The sequence below is a fragment of the Chelmon rostratus genome, chromosome 8 (genome assembly GCF_017976325.1).
Source record: "Chelmon rostratus isolate fCheRos1 chromosome 8, fCheRos1.pri, whole genome shotgun sequence".
Classification (NCBI taxonomy): Eukaryota; Metazoa; Chordata; class Actinopteri; order Chaetodontiformes; family Chaetodontidae; genus Chelmon; species Chelmon rostratus.
This window is the reverse complement of record NC_055665.1, coordinates 7549337-7567511: the sequence shown is the minus strand read 5'-3', so window position 1 is coordinate 7567511 and position 18175 is coordinate 7549337. Positions and strand designations below refer to the sequence as shown.

At 40.8% G+C, this 18175-nt stretch overlaps 1 protein-coding gene across 2 annotated transcripts in view; it reads right to left on the bottom strand.

Annotated features, from left to right (window-relative positions):
- Window positions 1-2491: 2491 nt before the first annotated feature.
- The window catches only part of LOC121610772 (mannosyl-oligosaccharide 1,2-alpha-mannosidase IA), a 183411-nt gene continuing 167727 nt past the window's right edge, over window positions 2492-18175 (bottom strand). The window contains exons 6-12 of one of the 2 annotated variants that reach the window (XM_041943042.1): window positions 17587-17713; window positions 17371-17464; window positions 15913-16028; window positions 12615-12834; window positions 8810-8982; window positions 6904-7019; window positions 2492-4033 (exon numbers count right to left, since the gene is read on the bottom strand). In XM_041943042.1, coding sequence (XP_041798976.1) covers window positions 3892-4033; window positions 6904-7019; window positions 8810-8982; window positions 12615-12834; window positions 15913-16028; window positions 17371-17464; window positions 17587-17713 — 988 coding nt within the window. In that variant the 3' untranslated portion in view covers window positions 2492-3891. The remainder of the gene's footprint in view (window positions 4034-6903; window positions 7020-8809; window positions 8983-12614; window positions 12835-15912; window positions 16029-17370; window positions 17465-17586; window positions 17714-18175) is intronic. The other variant, XM_041943043.1, reaches the window with a different exon arrangement.

The window sequence follows — 18175 nt, the reverse complement described above, 5'->3', positions numbered from 1 at the left end:
TAGCTGTTGAAAGTAGCTGATCAATCAATTGATCAATTAAATCGTTTAAAGATCAGCTGGTGGAAATAGTTGACATTTCAGTTTAAATTGACGTACCAAAGCCAGTTCAAGTGTTTTTACTGAGAGCAGCTGGGATGTGAAGCATATACTGAAGCATAAACAAAGCTGGCTTGTATTTTTCTTAACTGATATCACGCTGGCGTCTTCTTTTCATAATAGATATGTTGCTCCATATTCATGGAGCATTAAGTAATCTATATTTTATCTGCATTAATTTTATAGTACCAAGGACATGCAAAATCAACAGTAGCCTGTAATTAATGCAAATCATAGTCACATTCTTTAAATATGCTATGTACAGTGAAACAGAAAGGTCATGTAAAGAGGAAATACACTGTATCACAGTGTATTTAGAGAAGCTACTTTTGAGGAAGAACATTTATGTGCTTGCTGCTGAAACTGTGCTGTTAAAATATTAATAGAGTTGTCCAAATATGTTCAGTCTTTCATGCTTGTGGAACAACGTAAACGAGTTAAAGTGTTTTGCTGGTGAGATGCTGTGGAGTTGAGGTATCAGCTGCAGTGAAGTAGCTGAAAACAGTTGAAGTGTTAGTTTATGTGACTTAACTGCTTTCATAGACTTAACTATGAAAGCAGTCTCATTTGGAGAGCGTGCGATGAAAGCAGCTGAACTGTGAGAGATGAAGGCAGTTGAAATACCATTTGACATATCAGCTGAAAGCATATGAAGTGCCATGGAAGTAGTTTAATTGTAACTTTAACAGATGAATATGGTTGATTTGTCAGTTGGTGTGTAAGCAGTGGATGGAGTATGCAAATGTATTATTTTCTTGATCAACAGGTTGTTTGATCTATAAATGTAAGAAAATTGTGAGAAATGTTGATCGATCTTGCCGAAGATGTCGTCCTCAGATGTCTGTTATTGTCCACAACTCAAAGATATTCAGGTTTCTGTCATGGAGGAATGAAGAAACCAGAAAATATCCACATTTAGGAAGCTGGAATCCTACAACTTTGACTTTTTTTTCTTAAAAAATTACTCACATGGATTAATTGATTATCAAAATAGTTGGTGATTCATGTAATAGTTGATCATTAATCACTTAATCATTGCAGCTCGAATGCAGGTGACATTTCAGCTCAAGAGGGAGTTGAAGACAGTGTGCCTGGTCGGCAGTAGAGATGTCAGCTGTAGTGTAAGCAAAGGCAGTTTTTATCTGTATCTCTTATCACACAGTATGTCTGCCACTGTAACCTGTAATCAATGCAAATCATAGTCACATTCTTAGTGTGCTACACCATTGGGCCCAACAGAAGACGTAATATGTGTCGCAGTGCATTGTACTTTCAATACACTCTTTGCACGTTTTCTGTGTCTGGCTTGAAAACAATGCTTTATTGTTGCTCCTTCCTTTGTTCCCCATCACTGGGCAGTTGAAAATATGAGTTGATAAGAGTCCCAACTGTTTTCAAATGAAGTAATTTTTGAACCAGATCTCCATGACATGCCATTTATTCACTGCTGCCCCGGTCGGGACAGATGGAGGACGACTGTGGCAGCGAGATAGTGATGGCTCTTCCCCCTTTGTTACACATCAACGCAGGGTCTTACCAAGTGAGACAACAGCCCGATGTTTCAGTTCTGCTGCCCCGCTCAGCTTGTTGCAGCTTTTGGAGCAGCAAGGAAGAAAAAAAAAACAAGAGGGGAGGAGATTATCTGTAGTGTTTGTCCTTCACTATCAGTCTCAGGTGCATTCAAATGGACAGTGATCCAACCATTTATGTCCACGAGCAAGATCAGAAAAACTCACATGTACAAGATGAAGGGTAGGACAGTCCTGCACTGTGCTGCAGGCCTCCACTCAGATAACATTTACACTTAGTATTTAAAGTCACACACCTTTGCATCACTTCTTTTTCAAGGTGTCTGTTAGATTAATGCTACCAGATCCATGACATTTAAGCACCATCTTTTAAATTGCTATTAAATGTCAATCATTTCAATAATGCGCGCTGATTCTATTTAAAGCCAATGAAAAATCACTTCACGCCATCACACTGAAATTAGGATTCAGATGACATCAGGTAGAGACGAATCATTTGGGGAGGACGGTATTAAATCTTGCTCCGTCGGCCTGACACCGTGAGAGAGGTGCAATGTCTAAGCCCCATTAGTCATTTTCTGGTCGTGATTGCTGGAACCTTCCACAACCCTGAGACATCCCCCTTCAATTAAATCTGTAATGAACTTCCTGGAAGCAAATACCGAAACAAATGTAAGCAACTAGAGTTTCTTTCCTTTTTCGAAGTCACTGCAGCTTGTTTCCTTCAAACCAGCTGCAGCAACCTGCTGTACAAATCAAAGAGTCAAAACAAATACCACGAAAAGTAGGACATTCAGTTTTTTTTAGGCTTTGTAAATAAGTAAACAAGGCCAAGAAAAACCACACAACAACTGTGATTGTTTTAAATGTACAAAGTTGCACAGGTCTTTATCAGTATTTGAAAAATATTCAACAATGAAAGTTAAATCAACCAGTAAGAATAAGTAATAACAATAATTAATATCAGCAATAACTAGACTTAAAATCAGAACTGTTTAGTTTTTTTTGTTTGTTTTTTTTCCTTATTTACTGAAACACCTGAGGGAAGCAAATCAAAAGAGAACCCAGAAAAAATAACCACTGAAGTTTAGAAAAAAAAAATAATCACAAAATAAAGTCAAGACAAGCTCACACAGGGGTCACTCACTTCATCTGTATGTACAGCACATTCGCTCCACAACTGTGCAGGACAGCAGTGATGAAAAGAACAGTGATGAAGATGAAAACTCGTCTCCACAGTCGGCTCTCGGTTAGAGCCTTTAACGTCAGTATTGGCAGCCGTATGGATTCACACGTGAAGGCAGGGTGAAGCAGAAAACTACAACAGAAACAGGAAAACTCATTTGGAGCTGGCTAGCAAATGCCTTCTTTTTCCTTTATGCGTGTATTACGACCACAGAACTGACAGTACTCCATTTGATTTGAAAGGCTGAGAGGACTGAGAAAGCTTTGTCCTGTTCACGAAATAACCCAAGCATACAGTGGAAACACGAGCCAACGGTAGTCTTTTCATAAATGGTCCCTGGATGCATAAGACACTGCCGCTTTCCTGACACCTCCTGACTTGAAAATTTTCATTCAAGCTTGTTTCGGTAAGAAACATGACATCAACATTAGTTCAGAGGCAGATTCAAGAATCACATTTCACGTTTGTCTGTACATTAATCAATATTCTTTACAGTTCAACCCTTCTAGCAACCTTTTCTTCCTGTCAAATCTCACCAAAAGCACATTACTGGAAAAGAGGGAAATAGAAATGCAAAGAAACCTTTGGTCAAAGAGTGTACTCACAAAGGGAAAAATGCAATGACGAGATAGAAGGAAATCATTCATCACTTAAGATTAACAAAACAACGAAATTAAAGAGCAAAACTCAAGTGGTTTTCTATACGTTTCTCTCTCTTTCTAACAATATGGCCCGTAGTTCAACCCTCCTCCCATACATTTGGGTCTGAAAGTTATACTGGTTTCCTCACAGAGGAAAGAAGGAAAGAAAAAGGTGCTCTTTTCATGAAAGTCATGTTTGTCTTGATTGTCCACAAAAGAGAAGTGCCAGCAGGAAGTTAGCCCGGCGAAAGGATATACAATCACAGCGTAAAACGACAACATCCTTTACTGGAAAGGAATTGAGTCCATAACACGCTCCTGAAAAGACTCTGAACCTGCACTGAATTGGTGTTTGCAATATTTGTGTGACTCTGTGTGTGCACATGAACTGTGCAAATGTGTCTGTCGCTGTCTCAGCTGTAGTCGGTGGTGTTCAGTCTTATTCGGAGACAGTCTTATCCTGTGTCGCTTCGTCCTGCAGGCAGCTCTTGCGGATGATGGGCAGCGGATGGGCTTCTGTATTGAAGACCCAGTCCTCCAGTGGGAGAAGGTCGTCATCAGAGAAGAGGAGGTACAGATACCTGAGCAAACGGGTAAAACATCCATTTAATTCAAACTTTACTCATGCTCTCTGTTTCTACACATTTAGTGGAATTACATACAACTGCACAAAGGAATACTTAAACATTTCTCGTTCACGTTCTTGATGACAAGATAATACCACTGTCTTGTCTGTAAGATAAATAGGAGGCTTCAGCCAGCAGCCGGTTACCTTAGCTTAGCATGAAGACTGGATAAAATGTAGAGAGGTCCCCAGCAAATCAGGCCATATTGAAGTTAAATGTAATTATATGTAAAACATCAAAATCTGATCCTTTCGTCACTGTTCTCCGCTGTGCGACCACCTCAGCCTGCTAATGCTGCAGCACAGCTCTCCTTTACCACAGCCGGGCTGAATTTCACTCCACGATTGTCAAAATTAGTGCAGAAATGTGAGCTCACTTGAATTCAGACACTGAGTTCGGCAAAAAGCAGCAGATTCTCTGAACTCAAATGCCAGTTATTGTTAGCTGTGTACAAAACATTCATGTGAATTAGCAGCTTGTTTCCAGCCGTCGCTGCTTTCACTGTGAATACCTTGATGTCAGGCCAAAATTAAAGTTGTCTGGTTAAAGCTCTGTCTGCAAGCCGGCTTCTGTGCTCAGCTAGAGGTCTGCAGAACCATTGTACATTTACAAGTGGACTGACGGCTTGTGACGATCCAACAAAGTGATCATTGTCCTCTGTGGAAGATCCCATCACATCAGCTTCAGGAGATATATTCTCCATTTAAACTTTGATTCATATCAGATCAATGCTGTAAGCTTATCAACTTGGTGTGCCACGTTTATGTTATTTCAGTGTGTCAGATTTAAGTATTGGATCGGATTCAGTACATGCAGATCGTCAATATTAAAGGACCAGTCCCAAAATTACTTGATGGGAACTAATCTGCAACGACTAATCGATTAGTTGTGAACTATTATTAATCGACAACTATTTCGCTTATCGATTTTGAATGATGCTTCTTAAATTTTGATGTTTTCTGGTTCCTTTACTCTTGTATGACAGTAAATCTTGACATTTTTCACCATTTTCTGACGTTTTATAGACAAAACAACTCATTGATTAATCGAGACAATAATAGTCAGTTGCAGCCCTAATGGGGACACCCCTAGTCAAACGGTAACAAAGGTCACCTTTCAGCATTACTTAAGCTCATTAACATGTAACATTTCATTTGTACAAAAAGCAGCATATTAAAATCCTGTTTTAGTTTTGAAGGACTGCAGAACAAAATCCCACCACAACCACACGGTACCACTACAGCTTTCATATGAATTAATCAAATGAGATAACGTGTTGATTAGACACACACGACAGTGATATTGATCCTCTCATCTAATTCTCGGCAAGAGAGAGAACTGGTGCACATGCATTCTCCAAAATGCTGAACTACTTCTTTCAGGAACCGTTTTACAGTCAGCTTTCTGCAGTAGCATGATTTGTTAGATGTGATGTGTGAGAGAAACCACATTTCAGTCCCTAGATTTGTCCAGGAGAAAGAAAAAAATAAATTTATTTGGCAGTATACACACAACCAGGTTTCTAATCATCTTTTTGACTTTGATACAAGCACATGACAGACTGCAGACAGAGAGCGTATCGCTGTGGCAGCAGGATGAAAGATAATTAAACACAGCCATACATCCTCATATTCTAAATCATTTCACCCAAAACTTCAACTCACACAAAGAGCTTCTTCAAGTTTAGTCAGTTTCCACCACCAAGTATTTTGACTATTTCTAAGATTGACATATCATGATTACCATCCTGCTGCATGTATATGTGGATTAGCAGTAACCAGTTTCTGCGGTGTATGTAATTACACTCTTTCCTGTGTAATGTGGTTTGTCTTCATCTATCTTTTTGATGCGTCTGTAATGTAAAACATGTTTCTGAAACACCTTTTTCAACAGGATTTTTCTGGTGGGAAAGACAAAATCATTCCTCAAAAAGACCCGTAATTTTCTTCAAGATGTCAGCTCCTCAAAGTAAGGTCCTCTTATTTGTCCATTCCAGCTGTCTTTCTGTCTGTCGTCACATTAAAGGAGAAGATTACAGCCAGTAAATCCCAAGATAAAAAAACGAACACTGTGCAGCTAAAACCTGATTTAGCTTGTTCCTCTGTGGTATAGAGCCCAGTGTTGTCCAGAAGTATTAACATAACATCAATGAACCACACTGTTCCACTGGGTGAGATGGTCCCTTCATTACCATGTAGATGGGCATGATCTCATTTTGAGTCAGCTCCTCAGCAGGGCACCAGATGTGTATCAATCCGCTGCTGAGAATAGTTCCCAGTAATTACACTGTTTACTCCTGTTTGAGCAACGTTTGGATAAAGACATAAAGACTGACATAGGAATGCTCTTGGGGACACAGACACGATAGCGAGGTCTCAAAGTATTGACAGATGAACTAACACATTGTAGATTTTCTTAGCATGGGCCACGTTTAATAATCTCCACAATGAGAGTCCTGCAAGAATGCCTCGCAAGATCAATCTAGGATTAGTAAATTATGCACAAGCAAAGATTTTCTTGTCGTGATTAGTCACTTGAGTTTGAAAGTGGATGCACATTAGGGATGTTGTAACACTGGGTAAGGCAGCAGCACAGTCTGGTGTTAAAAGTTGTCTGGTGACTGCTGACCTGAATATGATTCCTGATGGCTGTGTTTTCAGGAAAAAAAAGGGCTTTTTACCATCCGAGTGGTCTGTGTTGCTTAACGATGCTTGACTCTACATTACTGTCTGTATCTGTGATGGTTTATGCCTGTAGAGTGTAAAAATTCCATTTGCCACATTCTCTGTTACCAAGAGGCGATGTGGTGAGGGAATAGGACTTACTTGAGTGTCTCTGAGAGGAAGAAGCTCTGCTGCATGTTGTCGTGGCTGACTGTCATGGTGTAGACGTCACGGATCCCAGAGAAGCCAGACTCCACTCTGCAGTGCTGCTCCAGGGCCTGACAGGAGGCAGACGACAGCTTTAACCGTGTGCATGTAGCTTTAGAAGCATTTTTTTCTGGACGAAGTAAAGACTCCCTCTGACATATGCCAGCTTGATTGTACAAATTGAATGAATAATACTTCATTCACTTATTCATGTATGTATTTATTCACCCACTTAATCAGCTCTCACAGAGTGGCCTTTTCACTCCTGCACTATGACGGGACCAAATATTAGACAACGTGCACAGAGGAAAACACAGGGCATATGAGCAAAAAACTATTACCTATTCCTTTGAAACTGTTATAATGCTTAAAGAAAAAATCCTTCAGTCGACAGCAGTGTCTCTGTGTACACATAAAGAAAGAGTAAGTGATGGAACATGTCAAGCCCTTCAGCCGGCTACACAATTGAAGTCCAAGCAATGCTAAATCTGACAAGGGCTAATGGAGAGTGGCCGAGTTAGCCGAGCGGATTAGCACATTATTACCCCTGCTACAAAGGCCTGGCTTATATGTGCTAATTAACAAAGACCCCGGCGTGTTAATGCTTGATGTTCATGAAGAGAAGCGTTGTGCACCGCTTTCAACCTTTGTGACCGATAATTAAAGGCCCGTCAAACTCGTCAGCCTGATCTCTCCACTTCTGTGCGCACTAAATTAATGCTAAATCTATCATGCCAGCCCTCTCCAGTTTACTTCAGCTAATGTCCTGTCTATGCCACATTAATAATGGTGCTCCCTGCACAACCTTCACCTCCTACTAGTGGGATTGCTTGATCTACAAGCTAATGTATAGTGCCACACAATATCAAGGAAGCTGGTTGAGGGTAATTGAGGGTGTTAGAGGGGGCTTGACATAATAGGTAAGTAGAATTTATAAAATCAGAGTCCAAACCACTACTAAGAGAGTATAGGGTACAAAATTATACTGCACTGTGTCACCTACCAAAATGATTCTTTGCACCACTCTGGGCTGAATACAATATTTTTATTATATTCAAGTATTCAGGTATTCAGACCAGAAGACTGAATGGAGCAGGTACTGGTCAATACACTACATTACAGTAAGGGTCAGTTTTGGATTATGGGTTGATTGTGGCCTTAACGTTGTGAGGCTATTTAGTCTGTTATCTCAGTTCATTTGGTCCGGATCAAGGCACAATTCTCGTCTTTTGGCTCTGGTCCAGTATGTGTTCACACTGCCTTTCTTGAAGTGAACTGAGAGCTGTAAACATGAAACCATATGGACTGTTGTGGCTACCCCCGAACACCCCCCATCAGCAGCTGTTTTTGGAAAAAGATGTCTTGAAGATTGGACACATTTTCCTGCTGGAAAAGCTTCCCTGAGATGCTATTAGTTGAAAGAGAAGCTAGTCCTCATCTCAGAAGCCTTTTCTCTCCTAAAAATGAAAGACGTCCATTAAAACAGAAACCATAATCATTTCTCAGACTGTTTGAGCACCTCATTACGGTATTCTGTGATACTAGTAATGCTTGGCTGCTTGATGGATAATTTGTTCTGTTCCCTTCTCTTTACTGTTCCTACAGAAATACAATTGGAGTCACTTTTCACTTGTTTCCACTAGTGAGGAACTTATTTCTGTCGGGGCAGCAAAACACTTAAAAATAAGCTATTGGAAACTCCTGTAGGGACTTCCTAAACACTTTCTGGTCACGCTATCTTAACTCTAAGTGCTCGGTTATGCTAGAAAATAACTTGTTCGTACAATGTGTCTTTTCCTAAAAACGGGTGTTGGAAAAGGGGGGCCCGTCTTATATTCTGGCTAGTAGAATAAATGCTCACCTCAACAGCCTCCCAACCCCACTCTCTGTACTTGGGGTCATGGGTCAGTCTCCACATGTACATGTAGCTCTCGATGACTTCCGGTCTTAGGATGTAGTATCTGTCGCTCAGCCTGGTCGCCGTGGCTTCACCTCCGCCATCAAACCTGAACGCCTCAGGTCCCAGTTTGGTGGCTGACGGAGAGAAAGAAATAAAGACAGAACCTGAGATAGAAGTCAAACACTGATTTCTATTTTTGGCCTACAGACATGAGTCCATTCCTAAATGTAAAATCCTCTTCAAAGCACATTGAATTTGAACAAATTGTGAACAAACATAACATCACAGACATGTACAGAAGATGTTTAGTTTCTGTTAGTTAAAAAAAAAAAAGGTGCTTGAGGCACAAGTTAAACAATTAGGACCTTCCCAGCCGTCCAGATGGTCGGTGGGCTTTTCTTTTTATCGCTTTCTTTCTACTTCCATTATATTTCTGCCACAATGCAAGACCACATGGCAGAGAGAGTCTATTCATGATACAGCACAAAGGAATCTATTCCTGCCAAGGTCAGGACAGAAGCATCGGCATAGCAACATCTTAAATTTAGAAACGCATTTGGCTGGAGTGGAAAACTGTATAATGCCAAACAAGACGATTGTGAAACTCTGTTTCTACCAACTGTGCAATTAGACTTTTTTTCTTCCTCTAGCTTATCACGTGTGATTTTGACCAACCGCTGTGTAGTCGCTTGGAAAATTGGAGCGTGTTAGAGGAAGCAAATTCTTTGAGGTCACTGAAGGTCTGTGAGTAGCTGCATCCGATTTGACCGGACCGGACGTCTTGAAATAAGCAGTCAGTGTGACAGACAGCAGGGCCACCTGGTCAGTTAGTCCATTATACTGTGTGTGTGTGGGAGAAACATGAAAGCAGGAGCATATTTACTGTTCCACACAAACCCACAGACTTTACTATACATGCATGAGGTGGTAATGACTAGAAGGAAATGAGGGAAAACAGATGACCACCTGTTCGTGTTCAGTGGCTGAAAAACCATAAAGACAGAACGATTCAGTGAGTCAGCGGCTTCACGCCTGCTTCAGCTGAATTTCATGTATATTGCCTAAAATCACATTTTTGTCGCAGAGGGCTTTACAGTCTGTGTAACAGGACACTTTTCATGGCGGCATTTTTTTTCCTGGGCTCAATGGTTGCTTAATGTCAGGGCTGTCACTTTTAAATAAAGTTTGAATAAATTAAATCTAACTAACACAAGTCAAGTTGCTTATCTTAAAGACCTTGTGGCTGTGGTCACACTGGATGCCCCCCCCCTCTATGAAATACTATGAGGAATGGGGCAAGAGGTATTTACTATTGGCTGAGACCACCACGCTCACGCTCATGCTCTCAGAATATTTAGGAAACAACCCTGCCCATGTTTTTTTGCTTTTCCCATCAGCACACACAGTAAATTTTGCCAAACTTTATTAACTTACTGTGATCATTACAGATCCAATGTTTATTTTTTTGCCTTTAGTTGAGCAACTGTTAGAATAAGAAGTCCTGAGTGACACATGCTGTTAGTCTCTCTCAAGTTGCTCTATTGTACGTCAGCTCATACGTCTCAGTAGTAGAAATGCATTAAAATTCTATTACTACTTTTCTCTAAAACCAATAACCTTTTCCCCTTCCTGCTGCTCACTTTGAGATCCCCATTTTCCAGAACAAGTGTGTTGCTGTGATGATGGCAGAGATCCAGAGGAGCAGCAGAAGGAGTCTTCGTGGTATCAGTATTTAAGACACAGCTAAAGATCAGCCACTTTACGCACATGCAAGAGCAAATCTCTCTCTCTCTCTTTCTTTCCTGCAGACAGCAAGCTAATCCAAGAGGTGCTAAGCACCATCCATTCTTTTTAATGAGTGAAGAGAAACCTGGTGGATGACTATGAAAGAGAGAGCCAGAGAAGCCTTGTGGGCCTGCAGATCAAAAGTATTCCAAGCACATCAAGGAACCTGTTCTGTGATGAGTCACATTAGCTTCCTGGAGAAGCAAAGGCGAATGAACACTTGGAAGGATGAATCCATACAGCCCACCCAGCAGTGGAGGGGGCAATAAAAAAATAAATAAAAGCTTGAAATTAGCAGAGAAGATTATTGTCAGGGCCAAGACAGATGCCAGGGAAGAAAAGAGATCAAACGAAGGTCTTTTCAAAAAAAAAAAAAAAAAAAATGTGGGCAGGCTTGATGCTGGCAACCATTCCTCTCTTTTTTCATCCTCGCTTTCTGTCTTGCATTTTTCTCCCTGGGTAAATCTTCAGTCTGTGAGTGCAACCATGTCAGAACTCTTGTACTCCCCCTCATTTACAGTTGGAACAACAGTGAATTTGCCTGTGGACGGTATCACAATGTTTACTCTTTCACACTTCACCTCCATTTCCTCTCCTTCTCTCTTCATCCTTTCCCCTGAATTACAGCAAAGTCTGATGATCAGGATTAAAGGCCCCACATCTGCTGCCTACAACCGTGAGAATAACTGAGAACTTTAATTCTTCGCTGCTCCTTATTAGGACCGTCGTCTCTTTGTTGAGGTGAAGCCACCACGAACGATTCTTTTGAGGCAGGGCAAAAATTAAACGCCTGAGGACCTTTTAATTTACAATATTGCTCTCTTAGACTCTTCCATCATAACCTTTCCTTAACAAGACAGATAAACAGATAAACAAAGATGAACCATAAAATTTCACAGGCTTTTTTGCATCATGGCCATGGTCATCTTGTTTTGACCATGTTTAGATGAGAGGGCAGAACTGGGATACATATTGCTACACCTCTATCCTGATTGGGTCTGACTAAGAGCGCCGGTAGCAACTTGTCAATCACACGGCAACCACGCCCTAAGGCGTGCCCTGACTTATCTTCTATTTTACCTTAAATAGAACAAGTTACAAATTGAACATCATCCTGTATTGTAATAGACAGAAGAAATTAGTGATTGAGACCATAAACTCATGAGGAGACTGTTTACTGAGGTAATAATTCAAGTGAAGCGGGGTCTTTTTCTTATAATTACATACAATTGGACTTATTATTGCATCTAGTGGAGTCGCCCCCTGCTGGCCATTACAGAGAATACAGGTTTAAGGCACTAAGGCACTGGCCTCGCTTTTTAGACCCAGAAGGTCTGTCCACTATTCATACAGTTGATGTTTTGATCTAAAGAGTAGATTATGAATTCTGACTTCAGATCAGAGCAGGTAAGACTATAAGCAATCATCACGTAATTAAACAATAATTTTCCAACTCAATCAGATCCTCAACCAGTTCAGTAAACCGAATCATGCTTCAGCCCTGGGTTGCCTTATCTTCAAATATGATTTCATAAGAAAATTATCGTTTTCTTTCTAAGTATCAATCGTCTGCGTCAACATGTCATGTCTTACAAGTCGATATGCAATGTCCACTGGGAGGCAGAAGACAGACAGTGTAGCATGAGACAATGTCTTGTTAATGGATAAAATAAAGCAAAACCTCGCAAAAAGAGAGCTACTTAGAATCTAATGATTCAGGAAGGCCACTGCATTGCAAGAACACTGTGACCTTGTTGTAGCAACAGATAAAACCTCCAACCTTCCTCCACAACTCATAGTGCCAGATGATCTTTCAGTTTGACATGGTACATTTATATCCAAACCAAAATGAGCAGGAGTAGTCTCTCATCCACTGAGCTCCTCCTGCATGACATCCAGCCTCCTGAACTGAACTGCTGTGCAGCCTCTCAAAGTGAAGAGTCTCTGCACACTCTTTGGCATCCCTGACATTTCCACTCACCTGAGCGACTGTAGCTCTCGTGGCATGTGTGTGTGATCTCAGCAGCCAGGTCCAGGTAGTGCTGCCTCTTCTCCGGCGCTCCATCATCAGCCCCGATGCCGATCATGCCCCCAGAGAAGCAGGCCAGGTGACCCATCTTGTGATCCAGGATCCCTCCCCTCCACTCGGCCATATACGTGAGACCACCAGCTGACTTCTGAACCAGGTTAGCTTCAATTGCCTGCAGCAACACACATGGTTAGGAATATTTAATCCTGGTACATATACTGTCCAGTAACTGTTCTGTGAGTCCTTGGTTGATTAGGAACCTTTGTTCAGTTACTGTGTCTATTATATAACAGCTAGGTTGCCCCTGTCTTGCATCCCCCTTGGCTAGTAGAGAGTGATCATTAGTTATACACCTTTGCGTTGTACTGTTACATCCTTTATTGTTGGCTAGAATCAACCTGTTTGACGTAATACATAAGTAGTATCATCACATTAGCTGGTGAAGCTAATGAAGCTCAGCTAGTAATTTAATAATAATGATAGCATTAGTGAGCAAGCAAGCTAAGGTTAGCCAGCTAGCTGTAACTTAGCTACGCTGCAGGATCTGGTGTTGGTTGCTTTGTAATGTTTTGATTATTATGCATATCATACACAGACTTAAAAGGGCTGTACAATATGTTTAAGTTTTGTTTGCTACGTGGGCGAACAATAAAACAATAAAAGACAACAATCAGAGTCGTACAGTGTCAAATAAAAGAGCACAAAACAACCCAAATAAAAAGAAAAAAGTGTGAAGCTTACACATGAATATATACATCAAAGGCCCGTTCCTCATAATAAATATTTTGATGCTAATACGTAGGTACTTTTACTGAAGTAAGATTTGAATGCAGGACTTTCTTGTAACAGAATATTTTTACACTGTGGTGTGGTGCTACTTTTAATTAAGTAAAAGATCGCAATATTTCCTCCATCACTGCCACCTACCATGACTTAACTGTGCTGCAATGAACACACAAACTGGACTGGATGCAGCTTCTCAAACTAGCTTAGATCTGACAGCAATAGCTTGAGCTTGAGTCAGATCTCCAACGTGGCTACCACACTGTAAATGTCTGTATTTATATGTTAAATTATGTATGTATTGTATAACAGGAAGGCAAACCTCTGAGGGATTCCATCTGATAGCCTGTGAAAAAGAAGTCCAGCACAAATCCTTTAATAAATGATCAAATAATAAAGAGGACAGAGGAGGCAGAGAAACGCAAAGGGAGGTTTCTTTTTACCAAAGAAAGACTTTTTAAAAGAAAGAAATCTCAACTTTCTTTTTCAGACAAATCTGCAAAATGAGGTTTTGTGCATTTCTGCCTCTTTGCAGCTGTGTTTGTCAGTGCTTTAAGTTTTTATAAGGCAGAATATAACATAAGGACAACTCATGAGATCGTTTCTGAATGACTCATCGCTCTCTTGTACAGATTCTGTTTTTTTTTCATCTCCCTCGCACCCATTCTGTCCTGCTCGCTGCTCATTTTGCATTTTAATTCAGGTTTGTGAAATTCAGCAGCAACACCCCACAGAGGGCTGATAATTAAAAGTGTAAAGTCCTCTGGAATCTCAAGTCCGATCATACTTTAAATTGTCTCTGTTTCTCTCTTTCAGAATGAGCTTGGAAAGGAAAGACGAGGAAGTGAAGACATCCTCTTTAAGATTTATATGTGAAGAACATCTGATTTGCAGAGTTGGATATTTAAATTCCAAATGACAGGGAGTGAGGGACACAACCAGGACTGCATGTACTTATTTCCCCTTCATGTAACAGTTCCCTCCTACCACTATCATGCACTGTATGTAAGGTTTGATAAAGGTGACACCTGCTGTAACTGAATGCAAAACAAAGTCTATAATAGGAAAGCTGATAAACACCATGCTGTAAGAAAAAAAAAATTCTTGAGGGCTCAGACTGATGATTTTCCCGCTAATGAGCTGTTGTTAGCAGTAATCATGGTATAGGATAATTGGAAATGTCTAATTCAACACTGTTTTAATTAGTAATCTACTTTTATTTGAATGCCAAAGATAATGAGTTGCTGCGGCTTCACCTTAGATCTCTGGATAAACATACAGTTTGTAGCTTAATCCGAGTGTGGGGGTCCATGGCCATTTAAATACCAAGTCACAGGGGAGAAGGAGAGTCTGTAATTAGTAGTTGTGCCTCTGGCTTGACCCTCCAATGAGGAACTCTCAATGGCAAGCTTAAGTTATTGTCTGTAATACATAAATTGCAGCCAGAGGGAAGGTGCTTTACTCTGACATTATCGCCATGCAAGAGGAAAACAGATGGCTTTGGATGTATTTTTATGCATGTGGGTTCATATGCACAGATTCTTTTCTGCAGATAGCATTTTACAATACAAAATATGCAAACAAAATGCAGCTAAACATCTATTCATAAAGGCCCTGGCTTTGAGGGACAAGCTTTGCACTATGACACCTTTATATTTATTTTTTTTGTACAGTACAGTCACGTTGAGGCGTGCGCCATGTCTGTGTGAATGCAATGCCATCAGATTCACAAAAAGGGGTAAAAAAACAAACAAACAAAACCCTCCAAAACAACAAAAAGCCCTCGTAATCAGACCAGCACTAACTTATGCAAAGTCCATGGATGAATAAACATCCAGCAAAACATTTCACATACGCTTGTGCACTGTTAGATTTGATAAAAACAGGCGGCAGAATTCGCTCTCTAATTACTTCACGTGATGAAATTGATGAGGAATTTTATTTGGAAATTCACTGTGAGAAAAGGGAAAGACCCTCATTCCTCAGTCACGCTCACAATGGCCAGTAATTAAGACTTCTTTTTAAACATCCATCTCTAATGCAGCCTGTGTGAGGACAGTGGACTCGCTTCTAGTCTTCATTGTCATAATCTTTTTTTTTTTTTAATTCAAAGCTCCCCTTGCACACTCAGTGCTAAATATCACTTGAGCTTTGTGACTCTTTCCATAAAAGTGCTATCGTGTCTGTGTAAAGCCACGAGGAATATTTTCACAAGCAATCACTGTAACTCGAGTGTTCAAGATATTGTTTATCTTTCAATCAACATTCAACTTTCCCCCAAAAACTTGAATCAATGCACCTGCTTCTTCTTTCGGTTTTTGTCTTTTATTTGTCTTGGGTATAAAGCTCTCTGTATTGCTTTGTTTGATCAAAGGCATAAAATTACAGTAATTATTATTATTCCATCTCCCAGCGCTATGTCTGAGTGGACCCATCACTCTGTAATGTAAGATTGAATTTTCCATACCTCCAGCGCGCTGTAGTACATCTTCTTTGCGTCATCGTCCGTCTTGTCTGACATCAGAAATGATTTGATCAGATACTCGTAGAAACTATCCCCGAGGCCACCGATGGAAACATGATCTAAGAGGGGGAACAGGAGGAAAACAGGGATGTGTGAAAATATTCTGCAGGATCACCCACAAGTCTGTATTCAGGGCCAGAAAAAGCTTAAATAAGTTCCGCCCCATCGTCCCTTCTGGTTTTCTATCCTACTTTCACATTTTGGCCGCTATAATTGTGAAAAGGTCTCAGATTTCACTGCAGAGACCCTGTTGTGTCATTCACACATCAAGTCTCACAGGCCACCGTATCTGACTAACTCATGCTCAAATCTGTGTTACAATAGTTTCACCTCTTGCGCTCAAACATCCAAAGCATGCAGCTCTATTCTTACAGTATCGTCTAAATTTTCTCAACCTTTCTTGGCTCTTCTGGGTAATTCCTGGTGTGTGTGATCATGTACCGTGAACCCACATGCCCCCGGTTCACTGATGCTAGAAAATAGTTTATTTGAAAGTTAAAACCGAAATTATGTAACGCACTTGGAGCTTGTGAGTGGAAATCGAAGCAAGTGGCTGTTGATTTTCCTCATGCTCGCTCTGAAGTCCACATTCAAATTCATAAAGATGAATATGATATTGCAGTGGAGGCGTGCATGAGTCTAAATCTACCCACTCATGCTCATTGCATGCACATACACCTTTGCTGACTCCCCCGCAAGGTTATCACAGTGCTGTGTGTGTTTGTCCTTGACACTGACAGATGAGGGAGGGCTGTGAAGCCAAGATTTCTTTTTTCCTTTGTGGGAGTAAATATATACAATTTCGCTTCTCTTCATGTTCACCCACAACAATTAGCCTCTGCAATCATCCAGATTACCACCTTTTCCTTCCCAGTGTCGTTTATCCTACATTTTTTCACCTCCTCTCAGGTAAATCAGAAAGATCCAATTTCCTGACGTAATTGAATTCATTATCATTTTAATAACCGAGAGCAATGGGAGTCATATGGCCTGATATTAAAAATGAAAGGAAATAGAGGGATGGGTAGATGCCACGGACGAGCAGCTAAAAGGGCTTTGACACATGAGGTCTGTCAGAGGTGTGGAAGCAAAAGGAAAGAGTCAGAAATGGAGAAGGAATGACATTAGATGATCTCAGTGTCTTTCACTGTAATCCTGACCCACATTGGGAAAAACAGTTATTGTAATACTTAGCAGATAACAAGGATGACCTTCCCAGGGCAGCTCAGAGATGGATGTGTCATTGATGTCACATTTAAACCTTATGTTTTTTCCGTATAATGTAAAAGAGCCACTGACCACGTCTTTTATTACAAAGTCAACTGTTCAACACATTTCTCTGTAACCCGTCATCACACTCTAATCTCACAGGTGTTTAACCAGGTGTGACACAGCACTTACGTTGGACCCAGTTGCCGCTGACTGGACTTAGGAAGTTGGGGTACAGGCCGTGGGGTTTTTCAATCTTGTTCAGTAGTTTCCTGATGTTCATCACCTGCAAAGACACCAGAGTAAAATAGAATATCATCTGGATACTGCACTGCAAAGGTTTCACACTGCATCTATGGTCATGAAGAATCCCACACTCTTCAGAACTTATATATGTATATATTGCACCTTCTCCGTGTAGATGGGGTTCCTGGAGAGCTCCGTCAGATGGACAAATTCGAGGTGAAGCGTCCCAAACTCAGCCAGGATGCTGCTCCCGGCTGAGGCCCAGCCCCAGCTCCAACTGGTGCCACTGCAACAGAGACAACATCCAAACAAGTAGACTAAGTCTCATGGCTGTTACACACAGGCAGCTACAGGGGCCGACACTTTCATAAGATCACTGTCTGTGCAGAGTATCACAAAGGTGGCAGAGCATTGCTTTTAGGGACTGGAGACACATTGGGAAGGTAAAAAAAACTGTCTGTTCACACTGTGTCAATGCCCCAGTGTTTGTCTTCATGCTGTCAAATCACAATCGACCAATAAGCAGAAGTATAGTTGCTAACACTATATATTTAGGTAAACATATTCACCATCAACCCTCAATAGCCTTAAGCCAGAGAACACGGCATTACCAAAATGTTACAAACATGCAGGCAACTAGTTGAATATGCGCATCTTCACATGAAGTGTTACCATATATTAATTTCCTCTGAAGCTGAGTAACAGGAGGCTACACATAATGATGATCAACAAGCTTGTTAGTCAGGACCAC